This window comes from Gavia stellata, chromosome 7, assembly GCF_030936135.1.
Source record: "Gavia stellata isolate bGavSte3 chromosome 7, bGavSte3.hap2, whole genome shotgun sequence".
Classification (NCBI taxonomy): domain Eukaryota; kingdom Metazoa; phylum Chordata; class Aves; order Gaviiformes; family Gaviidae; genus Gavia; species Gavia stellata.
In genome coordinates this window covers 35,884,923-35,903,884 of record NC_082600.1, presented here as the reverse complement: position 1 = coordinate 35,903,884, position 18,962 = coordinate 35,884,923, and the positions used below count along the sequence as shown (strand labels likewise).

The 18,962-nt window shown below is 36.6% G+C and overlaps 1 protein-coding gene across 1 annotated transcript in view; it reads left to right on the top strand.

Moving 5' to 3' along the window:
• The window catches only part of RASGRP1 (RAS guanyl releasing protein 1), a 41,547-nt gene extending 23,042 nt beyond the window's left edge, over window positions 1-18,505 (top strand). Inside the window, exons 6-17 of the mRNA XM_059819272.1 lie at window positions 476-629; window positions 3,827-4,000; window positions 4,746-4,862; window positions 6,625-6,900; window positions 9,170-9,250; window positions 9,835-9,939; window positions 10,991-11,100; window positions 11,774-11,918; window positions 12,632-12,668; window positions 13,270-13,416; window positions 15,152-15,525; window positions 16,969-18,505. Of these exons, the coding sequence (XP_059675255.1) occupies window positions 476-629; window positions 3,827-4,000; window positions 4,746-4,862; window positions 6,625-6,900; window positions 9,170-9,250; window positions 9,835-9,939; window positions 10,991-11,100; window positions 11,774-11,918; window positions 12,632-12,668; window positions 13,270-13,416; window positions 15,152-15,525; window positions 16,969-17,103 (1,855 nt within the window). The 3' untranslated portion in view covers window positions 17,104-18,505. The remainder of the gene's footprint in view (window positions 1-475; window positions 630-3,826; window positions 4,001-4,745; window positions 4,863-6,624; window positions 6,901-9,169; window positions 9,251-9,834; window positions 9,940-10,990; window positions 11,101-11,773; window positions 11,919-12,631; window positions 12,669-13,269; window positions 13,417-15,151; window positions 15,526-16,968) is intronic.
• The last annotated feature ends 457 nt before the right edge of the window (window positions 18,506-18,962 follow it).

Below are 18,962 nucleotides of genomic sequence, written 5' to 3'. Positions count from 1 at the left end.
AGCAGACCAGAATTTGGCATACATTTTATATCTGGTTATGAAAGAGGATATATAGTTTTTCAAATCCAATTAAATTTCATTACTCCATAGGTGAATAGCATAGGGGGACAGGTCATACTCGGAGGCTTGTCAAGCAAATCTGTAAGAATTATTAAATGGAGGAGCATCGGATGTGTTCAATGAAGGCAAAGTTACGGACAGCAATTCTGGAAGTGCAATATATGATTTCATGAGGTTTAGTAATATAGTTGTATTGTACTTACGTGCTACATCAATATGATACTTGAAGACTAACAATAATGTTTTGTCATGTAATATCTAATGCATGAAAGGAGCCTGCTGTTTAGAAATTAAAATAATTCACTTTTTATTGCAGTAAGGCATGAAAACAATGTTACTTTTGTATTAGGGAGAGAAGAAGTTTGCTGTTCAGAAAATAACTCGGGGTAATTCTGTTTTAAAATTTGTCTGAAAGAAATTCTAGGGATTGGTCTAGAAAGCTGACACAGCGTGTAAAGGCCAACACCAGTAAGAAACGGAAGGTCTCGCTTCTTTTTGATCACCTTGAGCCAGAGGAGCTGTCAGACCACCTTACCTATCTTGAATTTAAGTCTTTCAGAAGAATATCAGTAAGTGATATTTATTTATTTATTTATTCAAAACAAAGATGGGAAGGACGTAGAAAAGATGGGAGAGGGGTAGTATTACAAGATTAACCCTGCAGTGCGAGCTGTTGGACAAGCTGAGTCTGTGTCCAGACTCTTTTACTAGTGTTGAAGATGGCCAGCAGTACTTGTTCAGAGTACATACCCTTTTGCTGCAGTCATTTGAGGGAGGGAGAGTGAACCTTTTAAGCAACTGTGGAACAGAGTTGGGGCAAGGTCAGTTGGAAGGAAGAGGAGTAAACCATTTGATCTTCTTCCAAATAATCTCTTTTTGTTATAAGAAGTGGTGTCATTGGGCGCAGAAACAAGCAGCCTTCTTTGACTCAAATCAGTAATCAGGGTGAAATGGGATGAAGGAAACTTGAAATATTCTCCTAGAATAGTAACCTCCTGTGGCTGTAGGAAAAAGTACAGCATTCTTGTGTGGTGACTAATGGACTATGTGTATAGATGATGTCCACTGGACTCTGCTTGCCATTTTTGATTGTGCATAACAAAATAAAGACTAGGATAAGAAAGCACTTGAGAAAATGTAATTTTTTAATATAAGGGAGGTTTAAAATATTTTATTAGACAAACTTTCAAGTACATACACAATTCTTAAGGATTTCTCATTTATGTTTTCTTTCATTGATTTGTTTTCTCAGCTATGTAGGTAGCTGATAAGATGCTAACTTCCCTATACACCTTGGCTTCACTTGCATCCTTGTGTGTTACAACATTACTTCTGTTCAAACCTGATACAGTTCACACATGGAAAAGTGAACGTTAGAGACCAAAATCTAAAATGGTTGCAAAGTCAGTGTGATGATAACAGTGAAAGCAAAGTGGGTTTTTTAAGGGTTTTTGTTTGTTTTGGTTATTTAGTGGCATTTTTTTTGTGAAACACTACAATTTGAAGATGAAGCCTTGTAAGGAAAGGGGCTCTCAGCAGATTGTGGAAAATTTCACAGTCATCTGTTAGCGTACTTTATTTTGAGCTGACAGTACATGACTCTTCGTGTTTTGTGTTAAATTCAAAAAGCCGTAGAACCAAAGTCAGGCACATATTGCTGCCTGTAGGCAGTAATAATATGTAAAGCTTATATAACTCTTCACATTTTCAAGCTCTGTGCAGACATAAAGTAATTAATGACTAATAAGCATAACAACTATGATTGCAGTCAGAGTGTCAGATGTGTCATAGAGTTCCAACAGTTACATACTGGTGTACATTTTATATGCAGGGTTCCTGCATATGTTTTAGTATAAATTGAGTTTACCGAAATCTCAGATCAGAAAATAGTGTGTAATTAATAAATAGTATTCATTAACACTTTGCAGAATGTGTTCATGATATGCTAAGCCACAGACTCCTTATGTTAATTCTAACATGGCAGCATATACTAGGAGTAGGGCTGCAAATGAGCTGGTGTTTTATCAGTCACTGGAATAACTATTCATAGGTTCGGTCATTTGAAAGTCAGAAAGGAATACTTGATACCCTGAACATATGCAGCACACAGCAAAATCTTCCATGAGACACCATGTATCTTGCAGCAAAGAAAAATGCAGAGTTGTGTTCACAGGGTAATGACTGCAGGTATGCTGGTGTTTGGAAACCATTTTAATTTATAGTTGTAAAATACAGGGAGGCTACACTCTTTTGTAAGAATCTGGATTCTGCTTTCCTGTTGAGGCTAATAAAGTTGTCATTGCAATACCAGACTTTTGCATTATTTAAGTACCTGGTCTTCTTTACCATATCTGCCACTAACAGTCTTGTTACAGCTGACCTCGTTAATAAATTCTTGCACCAAAATTATTTTGAAATTTTAAGAAGTATGTTAGACATATATTTTTTAAACATTTAAAAAAAAATTCTTTTCTGAAGGAGAGAGCTGCTGAGAACAAAATGTAAACTAATCAAACTGAGTCATAATTATACTGAAGCTGTTATGAAGTCCATAATTATGTAGTCAGAAATTGAAAAAATATCTATTTGTATAGAGCAGTTGCTTAAATTTAAAGATCCAGGCAGATATGGCTGGGGTTCAAAATTCAAACAATAATTTTAAGTACTATGTAGTCTCAGAGACAGCTCTACTTATTACTGTTAATGTTTCTTCCATTTTTAATTTAGTAAGAGGACAAATCCAGAGATGTCTGCTGTCATATCTGCTTTTAAAAGTGTTAATAGTTCTTATTAAATGTATGGAAAAAGTTAAAAAATGGAGAGAAAGTGAGAGAGGGAGAGCAAGAAACAAACAACAGCCTGATGATTTATGACCTTGTCTTAAGGATCAATGCTATTCAGCATATTCCTGTGGCTTTCAGAAAGGAGTATGTCTATTACAGCTATGAATATTTTTGCTAAGATGTTAGTATTAGTGGTCATAGTAAAGAAAGGATGTATAAATCCTGTGTCACATTTTCCGATGATTCAAATTCTTGTGTATTCTTGTTAATGGATGAATCAAGAGAATGGATAAACATTGCATCAGCAAAAACAAATGATTGCTTCTCTTTGATCTTTAATGGGAAGAATGACTTTTAAAAATGTATTCGTCACATACAGGTGTCTACTGAACAATTTTAGATCACTTTGGTTAAATAAGAGAATCTCACAAGCTGTATTAAAAATATTAAGGAATCTGTAGCCCTTGTTCTTAATGGTCTTATCTCAGTTTAATATTAATGTCATTGAACTTGCTTTTTGTATTAGTGTAGCTTAATTCAGAAGTGTGCCCTAGCTATATGAACTGAATGCTTAACTTCCTTAAACTATCACTGAGTTACTAGATTACACTTCAAATTCAGTTTAACCTTCGATGTAGAAGCCTAGATTCAATGAATCTGTGGAGCTGTTGAGGCTGGGAGGAAAGCTGCAATCCTACTTATCCTAGGGTTTATAAGAGCCAAGGCTCTTGAGATGTACATGATGCAAATGATGTGATACAAATTATGGCAAAAAGATGCTTTCAGTTAATTAAATTAGTTCAAGCCTTCTGCTTTGAACTGAACAAAACTTTGACAAAGGAGAGATTTCAGTCTTACGGATATTTTAGGTGTAAAATACATCTTGTATATTTAATTTGAAAAGCAGACATGTATCTGCACACAGATCATGAGGTATATGAAACTGTAGATGAGTTTTCATTTCCACTTTTTTTTTTTTTAAGTTCTCAGATTATCAGAACTACATTGTGAATAGTTGTGTGAAGGAGAATCCAACAATGGAAAGATCAATTGCTCTTTGCAATGGTATCTCTCAGTGGGTGCAGCTAATGGTTCTCAGCAGACCAACACCACAGCTTCGGGCTGAAGTGTTCATCAAGTTCATTCATGTTGCTCAGGTCAGTTAAATTTTGACATGTGTGTTGCTTATTTTGTCCTTCTCTGATACAGCCCTTTAGTTGCTCTTCCCACACTACTACTGTAGGGTCAACTGGTAGTGTTGGCACTGGTCTCCTGGTTCATACATACAGCATGCATATTTGTGTATGCTGTGGTTTCAAACCAAGTATTCAGATATTACAGTGTCTTCAGTGGCACCATGAGTTTCTCATATCGATTCTGAAGAAATTGTTTTCACTGAAAAACTAGACTTGCTTTTGAATCAGCTGGTGAGATTCGAAGCTGTGACTGCCTGCCTTTCCAAAGCATGAACTACTATCATGCCTTTGGCTATAAGTAGAAGCATTTATACCAGATATGCCTTACTGGATAGAAGCAGAGCTATGGTCTTATTGGTATTCTTTGCATACTAATTCAACTGCTGTCATAACCAAGATAATAGGCAGTGTTTCCTGCCTATTGTGGTAGACTGTGGGAAGAGGGAGAAATACTGAGGAAGTACTTTGAAGACTTACTGTATCTGCAGAGTTAATATCTGATTTAATAACAGTAGAATAAGTACATGTTACACCCAGTAAAATCACTACTCATTACCAGAATGAATTAAGTCAAATGGATAGTGGCACAAAACTTGTAAAACTTTAGAGGAAGACAGTAGAGGAAATGTACAATTTGGATATGCATATTGAACAACTTGAACCTTTAAATAATAAATACTGATTTTTTTTTTGTATGTCAACACAGAAACTCCACCAGCTGCAGAATTTCAATACATTAATGGCAGTGATAGGAGGTCTCTGTCACAGTTCCATTTCCAGACTCAAGGAAACAAGCTCATGTGTTCCTCATGATGTAATTAAGGTTGGTATTGATCCTCTAAGTTTTACATATAAGATAACTTTTAACTTTTTTGTCATTGCACACATAAAAACCAACCTTACTTCATTAGATAAGATGGAGAGAAAGACAGGAAAAAAGAGAAAGGAAGACTTCCTTTGTTCTTGGAGTGTTTTTCTTTGTCATTTCATCCCTATGACACCAGTTACTCCCACACTTCCAACCTCACCTTTCTTCAAGATTTGTGTAGCTTCTCTAAAGTTTCTCTTTTAATACTCATATGTGACAAGCTGCATTTTCATTTATATGCAGTAGTACCGAATAGCATTCAAGCACAAAAGCACACAGTTGGATCCAAGAATATTTGAAAACAAAACTATTGTCATCCATAGCAACAGCAACCATCCTGAGTCTGTGAAATGCTAGCACAGACTTTGAGTTTAAAACTGAAAGGACCGGTTTTGTTCATGTGATCTTTCGCTATGACAGATTTCATCTAGGTCAGACTTGAACAAACTTAGCCCTAATACACACATGCTATAATACAGTGGAATGTTAGGAATCAGTTGTAATTTCCAATTAAATTTTTGTGAAAATCAGATGGATATATTTTTTTATGAGATTCCAGCTACTAAATCTGTGAAGGAAAGCATGTATTTTAACAATGAAATGGCTTCTTAAGGGGCTTCTTCTTAAGAGACTAATATGCTTTATTATTTTATTTTGTTTGGGGCCTGAAAGATTTCATCTTTCTAATGAACCTGTTTTGATCACAGTATGATCAGCTTCAATGAACAGTGTATACCTGGAGTATAGCCCAGAAGTATGACCTCCCACTGATAATGGTTGCAGCTCGCAGAATCTATAAAACCAGTTAGCAAGCTTATTTTAGAAGCATGTTGTTTTATGACTTTTGTCATGAGGAGTGGACTGCATATGTGTCCATCATTTGAATAACTTTTTTGATCAAGAAATTGTATATAAGCACTAATAGAAAGCAGGTAAATAAAGGCTGGTAATTAGTGACTTGAGAACATACTTTAAAGTTTAACTGTAATGAACAGTTTGTGAAGGTTAAAAATCAAGGGGTTAGACAGGAACTTCCACAAGAAAACATTGGTCCATTGATTTTATAATGTTAAGAGTCAGCTTTGTTACCTCTATAGTTTTAAACAGGGGAAATATTTATACTGCTAGACTGAAGATTCATTGGGCCTTTACAACAAGTCCAATAGGTTGTTTCTTCTTCATTTCCATGGAAAAAAATGTTTTCTTAAAAGCACAGATGTGCCACCTTGAACTGTAGTAGGAGTTCTGGTCATGCTGTGATGGGACCATAGCACAGCATAGGATTTCTCTGCCAGGACTTTCTAATTCCAGCAATTCCGGCTGGTGACCTGGAAGCCAGAGAAGTGTATTCCACATATTAAGGTGAAGATGGTTGCTTTTATGAAGGTCAGAGAGCTTGTACTGTGCTCATGCATTAACTGCATACACGTCCCCTTGATTTGAGAGGATCCAATTTCTTTTCATTGACTAAATAGGGAATGTAGGAAGACCAGCATTATAGATTGGGCTACAGATTAACTATCTATAATTAGATATTATAGATAGTTAAATTAGGTGAGGTGAATACCTAGATTTCATTTGAAGTCTGAAGTTCTAAAATCTGTTTCAAGAGTCATTGTGAGTAAACCCCTTAACAATAACATGGGAAATTCTTGTGCTGTATGACCAGAACAAAAACAGTAACCAATTTTGGTTTTTTGTTTTCTTTTTTTTTTAGGTGTTTAATGAAATGACGGAACTGCTTTCATCTTACAGAAATTATGATAGTTACCGACGTGCCTATAATGAGTGCAGTAACTTTAAGATCCCAATCCTTGGGGTCCACCTGAAAGACTTGATATCACTTTATGAGGGCATGCCAGACTACCTAGAGGACAAAAAAATTAACATATACAAACTATACTCTCTGTATAACCACATAAATGAGCTGATACAACTCCAGGAAATGCCACTTCCCCTTGAGGCTAATATGGACCTTGTTCATTTGCTTACAGTAAGTCTGTTAGATGAAGTAAACACCTCAATTTTAAAAATAATTTCATGTACCTCTCAAACAACTAAGTAGGTAATTCCATTAATTATAAATACATAATATTGTAAGATTTTTTTTTTTTTCCCTTAAGGAAATGTACAATAATAGAACAAGAGAAAACGTTAGTGGTACTGATTTATCTGGCAGCAATGGTAGAGGTGCCAGTTCAGCAGTATGCTTCCAATTATTTCTATAAGGGAATGAAACGTTTATTTCTGCTTCACTATAGTAGTATGCATTCTCTCTGTACTTTCACTAAGGAAGTGCACTGAATCCTTTTCTGATTAAGCCTAAATAGGGAGAAAGGTAGAAAGCTTCCTTATATACACCTTGGAGGCAGAAGATTGCATACAAAGCTTCCTTGTGTTGAACACACAAACTTTCATATAAAAGTTTGGTCCCTCAAGATGTGTAGGGTTAAACATACCACATTTCTAGTCAAGTTTCTTCTGGTACTAAAAAATCTGTCTGACATAAATGTTAGTCAAATATAGTTGTTGTACTACTCTTCCAGTCACATCTAGTCAGTGCCATGTTACTAACAAAATTGATACTACCTAGGATGTATGTCACAACAAGAGTTTTAGCTTCTCCTAGTAAGTTAAAATACTACCTTTTATTGAAATAGTAAATCTACCTTTCTTGTTTCTCAGTTTTCTTTGGCCTTAACAGGTACCTCAGCTTGGAAAAACTAGATAAGCTGCTTCCACTTTCTGGTTACAAGCCCTGTTTCAGCAAAAAGCTGATAGACAAAAATGCTTATGTGCTTGAGGTTATTTGTGCTCTTTCTGAGAGCACTCGTGTGTGAAATTAAGCACGCATGCTCAGGGCCTGAAATAGAGCTACATAAAGTACTTAAAACATTTAGCAGGAAGAAATTAAATGTTCTGTCTCAAATTATTGTAAGTCCCTCCCCCTTTTTTTTTTTTTTTAAATAATGTTGTATAAAAATGTTTATTACAAATATGTAGAGCTTTGGCCACAATTTCATGTAGCTATATATGACAGGACATACATTGAAAGAAATACTTCATTTCAAAGCAGGAGCTTCTAATCTGCTAATATTCCAGGGCACATAATTTTCCTGTTCGTTCTCTGATTTTTCCAACAGTCTTTCTCCTTCTTCTGTTTCCTTTAGTCATATGCTTTCCCATTAGGAGGCAAATCAGTTTGAAGAGGTATTAGTAATTACATACATAAGCCAATAATTCATAGAACTATCTTAACATTTGGATTTTTGCTTTTTGAGTGTCAGAAACTACTTTAAGATTTCCCTAAGAATCTAAAAGTATTCACTATTATGACTACAACAGTAATTCTTGCAGTTGTTCACAAGAAAGTTATTGGGTATCTGCAATTTGACCCATGTTATTAATTGGATAAAATAGCATATTTTGGTTTCTTAGTTTATATACATATGACTGCCGCTATCTTGACTCTCTGTAACAAGTTTATATTTTCTTTGGACTTGCCATAGATTGAGGCTTGTAACACATTTACATGTGGCTTTTCTATTCAATCACATGCCTAGTGTGAATATTTTCATGTAAGTATTCAAAAAGTGTCATGTTACCAGTCTTCAATCTTAGCTTGAAATTTGTTTCCAGTCAATAAAATATTTGCTATACTATTTTTCATGACACAGGCAAAAGCAAAGGTACACATTTGATAATTTTTTCAAATAATTCCTTTTTTTTCCCCAGGTGTAATGTTTCTCGCTTTACATAACTGCTATTGATAGCTATAAATATATGCAAGTCCCTCTTTTATCCTTATCATATACTTCTTAGTTCAACATGGTCACAGCTGGATTAGATAAATATGACATGTTTAAACAAGAGTTTTCTGAGAATTGGAGTTGATGGACAGTTTCATTGGAATGGTGCTTTTCTGCTTAGTTGCATGATAGACCACTTAATGTTATGGGAGTAACAGGTTTTTTCAGGTTACTTATTAACTGACTGCTAATTATGCCTACAGTCACTTGCTGTGCTAATGACTGTAGCTGTGTAAAGTTATAGATTTCCACATAATGGCAATAACAGACTGGAATTTAGAAATGTACCCATTTCAAATCACTGTGAACACTGGTGCAGCTCAAGTGCATTTTTTCTGGGTGCAACCTAAATTAAAAATTAATCCACCAAAAAATACTAATGCATGCCAGAAATAAGTATATCAAGTAGTAGTGACTGCTTTGGGATTAAACTAATGTTGTGTTTGCTTTCAGCTCTCCCTTGATCTTTACTACACTGAAGACGAAATTTATGAGCTTTCATATGCACGAGAGCCACGAAGTCACCGAGCTGCCGTAAGGGCCTTTCCAGATTCTTAACAAAAAGATTTTTTTTTTTATGAGTAATGTAACTTTTATTTTATTTTATGCCAGATTGAAAACATTTTAGCTTTATAGACTGAGCAAAATCTGTTAAAGCATAAATTATTTGGTTGATGATGAAGCCTAAGCTAGAATATATGGGAGAGTTGACACCATATCAGGTTTTGTAATATGAACACAAACACAAATGAAGTTACTTGTGTAGAGACATCAGGCTTAATCTTGGCAATGTATACAGATTCTTTTAAATGAAGAATTCTTATGTGATTCAAATGATCAAACCCATGAGTGTTATATTGCAGTTTTGTTCCTGTTTTATAAACATGGAAAAGACAATGAATTTACAGGGCTATTAGTGAACTGTGAGAATTTAAGGAACAACTACTGTTTTGGACAGTTCAGGGAAGAGCTTCCTCTGAAGTACCACGTATGATGTTGGGTCCAACAGGCCATTTCTGCAGCCCTGTATCACATACTCCATTGTCACAAATGAAAGAAGTGTAATACTGAAAATCTTTCCATGTGGTACTAATGAAGTTCCATTCAATTTATTCTAGCCTTTGACACCTTCCAGACCACCAGTAGTTGCAGACTGGGCCTCAGGAGTAGCCCCAAAACCTGATCCAAAAACCATCAGCAAACATGTTCAGAGGATGGTAGATGTAAGTATGTTTGGCCCATTTACCTTATATATCAGTCGTAAGCTCGATGTCTAGGTATGAGAAGATACAAAGAAGGGAAAAAATACTGGACACATTCAAAGCTGTGCTGCGTTTGTAAGCACTTCTGTCCTCACAAATAGATATTTCTCCCTAGCTGTAAGTAACAGTAGCAGCCTGTGAGGCACGGAAGGAAATTGCTTAAATGGTTAAGGAGCCAGCAGGGAGCGTGAATACTGGTTTGTGTACTTCCAGAGTAATTCTTCCAAGGAGTCAGGGAGTCCATTTCTACCAGGGACTCCAACATCATGTTATTGGTGGAGTCTGAAAGTGGGCTTCTCAATGGCTTTATTACTAGCAGCCATTGCTTTTTTCTCTCTTTTGGGTCACGTGCTTTACTGGAAAACATCAAGTAAGCTCAGGTGATTGATTCCAAAACTGACGGAGAGAGAGAGAGGTAAAGAGTTTGTCTTTGCATCCCTGCTTTGTCTCTTTTCCTTCTAAATGCTGCTAATATTGCTAGGTATCCTTTGATACATGCTGTTTTGGAATGTATTTCTAAATTTGACCTAGGTGTGCTCCTTGCCTTAGGGCCAGAGGCAAACAGTAATGTCATTCCACAAGTGGAAATAGGTGTCTACATGACAATTCTGTCACATAACTACTTTTCACGTAACATTGACCTGGTGAAATAAGCTAGGCAGCTACACTGATTTGGCTACAGAGATCATCACTGAGAGCACTAATTGAGAGTGTTAGTACAAGTTGTGTATCTAGGCCTGGACATAATGATCTTAAAGTGAAACTAAAAAAAAGCTGTCATTCTGTAGTGAAGCATTTAGTCCAGCCTGTGTTGTCTTACCTACATTTTGCTACAAATCGAGAAATCATAATGCTTCTTTAGTTTCAAGCAAAAAAAGCCGTTAGACTGTTGCACTGTTTAATAGATACTGGGAAAAAGTGGGAAAGGAAATCCATAAATATTGTGGAGACTTTCTAAAGTGGTAATGCAGCCCATCCTCATTATAAACTATTCTACTATTATCTTGCCCAGTCTGTCTTCAAAAATTATGACCATGATCAGGATGGATACATTTCCCAGGAAGAATTTGAAAAGATAGCTGCTAGTTTTCCATTCTCATTTTGTGTAATGGCTAAGGACTGGTGAGTACATTCAAATCTCTTTTAACCAAGTTCTGCTTATCAACTTTGTAGCATCTGTTTTGGGAGGGTTTTTTAGGTTTTTGGTTTCAAATTTTATTTCTATCATTAAGGTGGTAAAATCATCCTCTTCACTCACAAATAGAAGTGAAAACATAACTGGCAAAAGCAACTTCTAAGTGTGTTGTGAATGACATCTTCATGAGCTTACAGCAGTGGTAACCAGGCTGATGTAGAAGGAAGAACAGATAACAGAAAAAGAAATGTTTTTTAAATTAATATTCAGCATATACTACTAAAGAACTTTCGTAAGATGAACCTGTCCCTCAAAAATAGAGAATTGGCAAATGTATATTTTGGTCAAATTAAGAACATTTTTCTTAACATATTAAAGCATGAAAAAATATAATAGTGATTATTCAGAGGTTTTCTATGAAGTAGTTTTGAGGTTGCATCAAATATGCAGGTATTTTGTTTATCCTTACAGGCTGCATTTTAAACATGTAGATAAGCTTCTGTAGACTTTGGGAGCCGTTGACAAGATTACTGAGGTCACTGTAGTTTTTGGCCCATGAAACTATTGCCATTATAAATTGTGAAGAAAGCTATGTTTAATTTTCCTTATGCTTTTAAGAAAACATATGTCTCACAAATGACTTTTCTTTTCTGTTTTCAGGGAAGGTCTGATTAGCAGGGATGAAATAACAGCTTACTTTATGAGGGCTAGCTCAATCTATTCCAAATTAGGACTTGGCTTTGCTCACAACTTCCAAGAGACCACTTACTTAAGGCCTACTTTCTGCGACAACTGTGCTGGATTTGTAAGTTTACGTTTTAGTAAATCATGTTAATGTTGTTTGTAATAATGCCTTTTTTTATCTCATAATCACCCTGTGTCATATACAAAATGGATCTATATAAAACACCAGTGAAGCTATATAGAACATCAGGCTTCTGCCTGTGTAGCTATTTAAGGTACACACCTTTACACCCCTCTTGGCAGTACTATTATCTGTTTAAACATGGCTCCTACCTTGTGGTGTTTGGTTGTGTCACCAAACACAGTCTTAGGCAAGACTTCCAAATCCAGATGGGGCTGTTAGAACTCATGACCTGGTTCAGACATGACATGCCCCCTGCCTATGGCACAGAAAGATTTGGTAAAACTGACTGTCCTACCAGTCCCCAGCTTAGCTGGGATAAAACAAGGGTGCTGAGATAGAATTCTCCATCTACTCCAGCTCCACAACTTCTCTGGGGGCTGTCAGATCTGCTGATGTATTCGTTACAGACTAGAGCAAGCTACTTTGTTTGTGATTGAGGATCATACATAAAATATTCTGTTTACCTTATGCTAAAGAGGTAAATAGTTCATATTTTGACCTTACCATTAAAAGGGTAGAAAACCAAGATATTCTGCAGGTGCTCAGATCTTAGAAATGAGTGGAGCTTTTAGTGGATTTTTGTATCTGGAGGTATCAAATGTGCAGAGAAATATATTAGTACGTACTCTTTCTGTTTGTTTGAATTTCAGCTATGGGGAGTCATTAAACAAGGATACAGATGCAAAGGTAAGATACTTTATCCTTTGTTAATTTTAATCTGTAATTGATGGTGAATGACAAAAAAACCTGATCATCCTGAGATCCATTGCTATGTCTATGGACCTATTTAATCTGACCTCTCAGAGAGGAGAAGGCTATTCAAGAATAGGATGACAGACAGATGGTCCAGAAGAAATGCAAAGATGAAGGAACTCATAACTGATAGCTCCAACCCTTTGCAAATCTTCACTGAATCGAGAGGGGTTTGGGAACAGATCCTTCTATTCCAATGGGTGCAAACACAAACACTCTGTGAAAACTGTGCAACATACTTACAACATGTATTTTGCAGAGTTTTCTTCCTTATACAGGTATCTGCTTTCTCTGCAACTCCTACAGTCAGAATGCTGTTGTGACTGATTGTTGCTATTTTGTATTTTCACAATGAAAAGGAGTTTTAGGCATATATAGCAAAGGGATGTCGTTGGTTTGTTTACCAGATGTATGTTGTTACAGGGAACGCATGTAAATAACATGCCTCCTTCCTGGGGAGGCAACACAGTGTGAGAGCTGATCTTAGCTGCTACAACAGAGCCACTGAATCATATAAACTTTGTTTTGTTTACAGACTGTGGAATGAACTGCCACAAGCAATGCAAAGACCTGGTTGTGATAGAGTGCAAGAGAAGACCCAAAACTTCAGTTGCAGATAGCAGCCCAACATCTGCTCTTGCTTCAAGCCTCTGCCCAGTAGGAGTCAAAGAGCAATTCTATGGTGAGAAAAGATCACAGTAAAAAGATCAAAAGATCTAGATAATCTTTCCTTCGCTTCTTTTTCTTTTAAAGCTGAGATGTACAGCATCGTTTCAGGTTTTGTTAGTTAACTGCAGTGTTTTATGAACATACTGACTAGAACCAGGTGTGAGCCTGTACAAGGTAACACCATTCCAGTTCTAGTCTGAATAATTAAGGACTCTATTTCTGGGAGATCTCTTGTCACACTACACAATGTGTGGTGCATGAATTCCACAAAAACTGAGTAAATCTTCTGCCAGACTCTCATGAGAACTAGATATCATTAATTGAATAGCTGACAGGTTCCCTTAACTCTCTCACCTTGTGAAAGCAGGTCCTGGTACACTCCCATTTTTACCACTGTTGTCACATTAAGTGATTACTGCACTGTTACAATTCTGACTCAGATTTCAATGTGGAGTGTGTGAAGTCAGTTTACTTACGTATCTGTGTGCTAGAAAAACCAAGAGCTAATTGTGTTTATTTTTTCCACTTCATTACCTGAATCTAAAACTCCTCTTCGTCACTCTGTCATTGTGTATTACCACGCAGGCCTCCAAAGGAGGAGGTGTTGTCCTTGAATAAGACCTCAGGCTACTTTTGTTTTGTTTTTCTTTTGATTTTGATGTTCCAACTCTCTCCATACTCACTTTCTTTAAATTTCTCTCCTGCTGTTTGCCTGTATCTTATGTTCTTCAAATCTACTTCTTGCCACTTTGATATCAATCTTTTGTGTTGTATTTAAGATTCATACTGCTGGATTCCATCTTAGGCTTCCTGTTAGCACTTGTGTGGAGCACAATGCAGCCAATTTCTCTTGATAACTGACTATGTGCATCTCTATGATTACACCTGCAATGGCTGCAGTACTGTGTAATAACCACCTCGTGGGATGTAATGCTTATAGAGAGCTTGAACTGTAGCGTGTTGCCCCATCATCACCCAGTGCACCAGAATGTGGTACCTTTCAACACTACGTCGTGTTGAAGAATGAGAATTAAGGTCTGGTTTGAAGGTGTAAGCCTCATCTATTCATCCATATCCTCATTTAATTCTCCAGAGCCTGCAGCAGCTACTGGACTGACTTTGTTCTTTCCCCTCATGTGTTTGAACTCACTTTGCTTTCTTCCCAACAGAAGAAATGACTTTATCTGAAACAGGTCTTTGAATCCTTTAATCACATCTTTTGCCCACTGCTTCTAACATTGTGGGGTTTTTTTCCCACCCTCCCTCAGTTTTTACTTTTAACTGCAAAATAGAAGTATTTTAGGATGACCTATACAAAAGCAGTGTAAAATTAAAAATGTCATTATTTCACCTTATAAAGTGGATGAGGTAAGTTGTAGCTTACAGCTGCAAGTTGTGATAAGGCTGAGCTAACACCCAGGTTTAATCTTGCAGCCCAATCACTAAGATCAATGGTCTATATAAAACCTCTTGGCCATCTAGAGGTTTTTCTCTAGCTGACCTTGATGGTACACCTGTTTTCCTCTTACTGATCCACATTTATGTTACTAAGACAGGGCAAAGAGTTGTTCCAAGAGACACAACACTGAGAAACTTCCAGTGACAGCAATTTTGGAGAGCAATAAATGTAAAATCAATAAAGAATAAATGTTGGTTTATTTATTAAAATCATGTTTAATTACTGTACCTCCTGTTTCTCCTTTCCTGGGAATAAGATCTTGACTTAATTTACCATATATATTCTACAGGACAAGAAGAAGGACCATTCACATTTCCTAATGGAGAAGTAGTGGAACACAATGAAGACAGCAAGGACCGAACAATTATGCTCATGGGTTCCTCAGCTCAGAAAATCTCAGTGAGACTGAAACCAGCTGTGGTTCATAAAGGTACACAGACTGATCCTGTACTGTTGGCTGGTGATGTATCTCGTAGGCAGACAGAGAAGAAAGAACATAGGATGCCAGAAAATCCTTACCTCCAGGCAGCTCCACCATCCCCATGTCCGAGCCCAATTCTAGGCCGCAAAAAGGCATATGTTAAATGGGAAAACAAGGACTCCAGCCAGAAAATGAAGGAGGAGCATCACAGCTGTAAACCCTCATACCAGGAACTTGAGCAGGTACATACCTGATGAAACAAATTCTGTTTTACACAACAGTACTGTAAAGGGGTTGGAGGATGTGGGGGAGTGGCTGGGTGGGAAGGTGTCACCTTACTCTAGTATAATTAATTGCCAGAACAATCCATGAGTGGCATCGTAAATTCTTAGCCACTTCACCTCCAGCAATGCTTCACTTCAAGCATAAATTTTAGTACTAGTATAGGGCTTAGGGAATAAATTTTGAAGCCCTTGTTATGATTACACTGATCCCTGTCAATCTTAAAAGTGACAGGCAAGAATTTGAACATAATCTAATAACTTAGGACAGGATGTTACTCCATAAAATGAGTAACATAGTCCTGAATTTCTTCCTGCTTTTGGTGGCCTCTGCTCCCCTAAGTGACAGAATATATGGGGCAGGGAGGGCGGGGAGCTTTGCTTTTGTTAAACTGACAGTGAATCCCTTCTTTATTTTGATAACTTTAAGTCACCAAGAAATTTTGCTGTGTGAACAAACATGATGCCTCTTGCTAGATTTCATCTGCATCAGCCCAGCTGTGGCTCACCTTACTCTACAAGTGTTCTGACAAAGTAGCTATTCATAAGACTGTGTCACCTCAGATTTGGCCTAAATTCAGTTTTGTAGAAAGTTAACACCTTTCTAGACACATTAAAGAGACTGTCACAATATCGACAATGCAATTGATGGATGGATCCAGATATGATTAGAAGGAACAAAGGCAGATTTATTTTCATACTTTACTCATTATTATGAGTATTCTGAAATGGACCAACATGGAAACAGTCCAACAACAGAACCACAGCCTGATCTTTGAACGATCAGTATAACTTTCAAAGTATCCTTCGCTGTTTATAAAGTGAGGTCATCTTTTATGAAAGATGATTTGCTTATTAAGACAGAGATTAAGACAATTAGGAAGAATCTTCCAGTACAGACAACTTCTCTTAGTCAACAGTACATTCGATACAGACAAGGACGTGAAGTGTGGAAGAACAGGTTCTTTAAAATGTCCCATTCATGTGAGTCCCACAATTTACACTTGTCCTTGCTCCCTCAGCAGATCCTGACCTCAATTACTGAACAGCAGCTGATGTTACAAATTAATGTCTTAAATTGTTGTACATAATTTTCTGTCTTAGTAGAGCAGTAAAGTGTGAGCTGTGTTCTTGTTTCCCCTACATTACTGCTGTTCTGAGAGGAGCGGTGGCGGGCGGATAAATGCAGATTGTGGACACGACTGTCAGATACCAGTTGCTGGGAAGTTTTAAGAGTATACACAAAGGACACACGAGTGACTGTGGAAACATTCAAATAAGTAACTGGTTCTGTTCTACTGATAAGAGCTATACCAACTTACATTTATACCAATCAACCTAAACATACAACCAGAGTCCTGAAACAAATTCAAAATAAAATACCTTTTTTTTTTGTTTGTTTAGGAAAGAAATATTCTAAAGGCAGACAATGAAGGTTTAAAGATCCAACTGGAACAGGCACATAAAACAATTGAATCTCTCACAATCCAGAGAAGAAACCATGTAGTCGACAACCTACAGCACAGAGACTGCTCCTAGCATACAAGAGAGGAAATCTCCTGTGAAATAATGTAAGACTGAAGGAGGGGTTGTGATACAGCTGCTTTACCAAGTGAACTGGAGAGTCCAAAGGATTTTAAAACAGAAATACTGTCTTTACTCAACACATTTCCATATTAAACATACACTCCCAACTGTACAAATCCACTCCTTTGACTTTTAAAGGTAATTTAGCATTATCTGTACAATGAAAATAATATCTTCTGGGTTTGCTTTTCAAAGGAGTGACACTGTTGCTGATGTTTGTGTTCGTGATGAAAACCACATGGATTCCCCAGTGACCTGGCTGCCAGCAGCACACCTTACTCTACAAGTGTTCTGACAAAGTAGCTATTCATAAGACTGTGTCACCTCAGATTTGGCCCAAATTCAGGTTTCTAGAAACAAATGTTCAATAAAGCTGAGTATTTAAGTGAAACTGTAGAAATATTACATTAAGAGAAACAGTTCCTTCTCATGGTGGCTGAAACCAATTAAAATCATGAAGTGAACTGTCATCTTTATTTCCAAAGTTTAACAAGAATATTAAAATGTTAGGCTAATGATATTTCATTATTTGATTCTTAAACTTCAAGATAAACTGACAATTTTTTTAAACCTCTTTCAGAGCTTTAGAAGTCCTGCTGTTCAAACGCTTACCTTTGTTAAGGTAAAATAGATGAGATTATAGAGAGTTTATATTGAATACTGCTTCCATTTTTGTGTTCCATGCTACAGCTTGGAACATTTAGCCCTACTTGTTTGGCTTAAGGGATAGCTTGTTGTCCACATACAGTAGATATGGGACAAGGTTGGTTATTTTTCTCTCATGTCAAAGTGAATGCCATTGTTGAGTAGAACCTTGAGGGCCATGTTATGAGGGAAACTGTGGAGTCATCCCAGTGCAACAGTTACTGTACTCCAGAGTTCCTAACATCTTCTGGTTCTAACCAAGGTTTCTCCATTTTCTCTCTCCTAGACTTCACAAGCACTTTAGAGTCAAGATGAGTGTGCTCTTATGCGTGTAAATTCTGTATAGTAAAAGGTGCTAGGGAGGTAACTTAGTTTTCTTAAAACTACAAAGTGTACATATTGTTAAGAGACAACAAAACAGTCTTTCAAGTTACTGATAAATCTACTTGTCTGAATAGCCAATTTTAAAATTGCATTTGCATTCCAAGTGAAGCCGTACACTTACAGTTGTATAAAACTTGCTTGCATTTATCAAACAGGGATTTGTCATCACACATTTAAACAACAGAAGCTTATGACTTTGATAAAAAGTCCACTTAGTGCTCCTCAAGACTTGTAAGTTAGACTAAATTTCAGTCTATAACGGACTTTATAAACTACCTATTACAATAGCATGTGTGCTTTGTGTTCAAAGTGGTATAAAGGTATGTTCCAGCCACAATTTACAGTCATTATCAAGTTATATGCTTTATTTATAAAAAAAGTCTTAGTTGAAACTATTTGCTAATTTAGTGATTCTAAATTCTTGTTTTGAACTTGGATTGTGCTTGCACCTCCATGTCTAACTAAAAACAAATGGAGGGAAAGAGTAGTAGATTTTCTATTACCTTACTGTAAATACATATGGTTTGTAAAGAACTGAAATGTGTAAGACAAAAAACAGCAGCTGTGAAGACTGTTCAGCTTTTTTTCCTCATACACTAAACCTGAATTATTAACAATTAACATGGAATTGCACTTTGATCAATGAAGCAATCAAAATGGCTTTCAGGTCATGTCCGCAAGCTTCCTTTGCCCTTTTTCTGTAAGCTGCTTGATTTTGTCCTCTATTTCTAATAGGTATTTAGCAAATAAAAGTCTGTTTCTGCAACAATTAAAATAAGTGA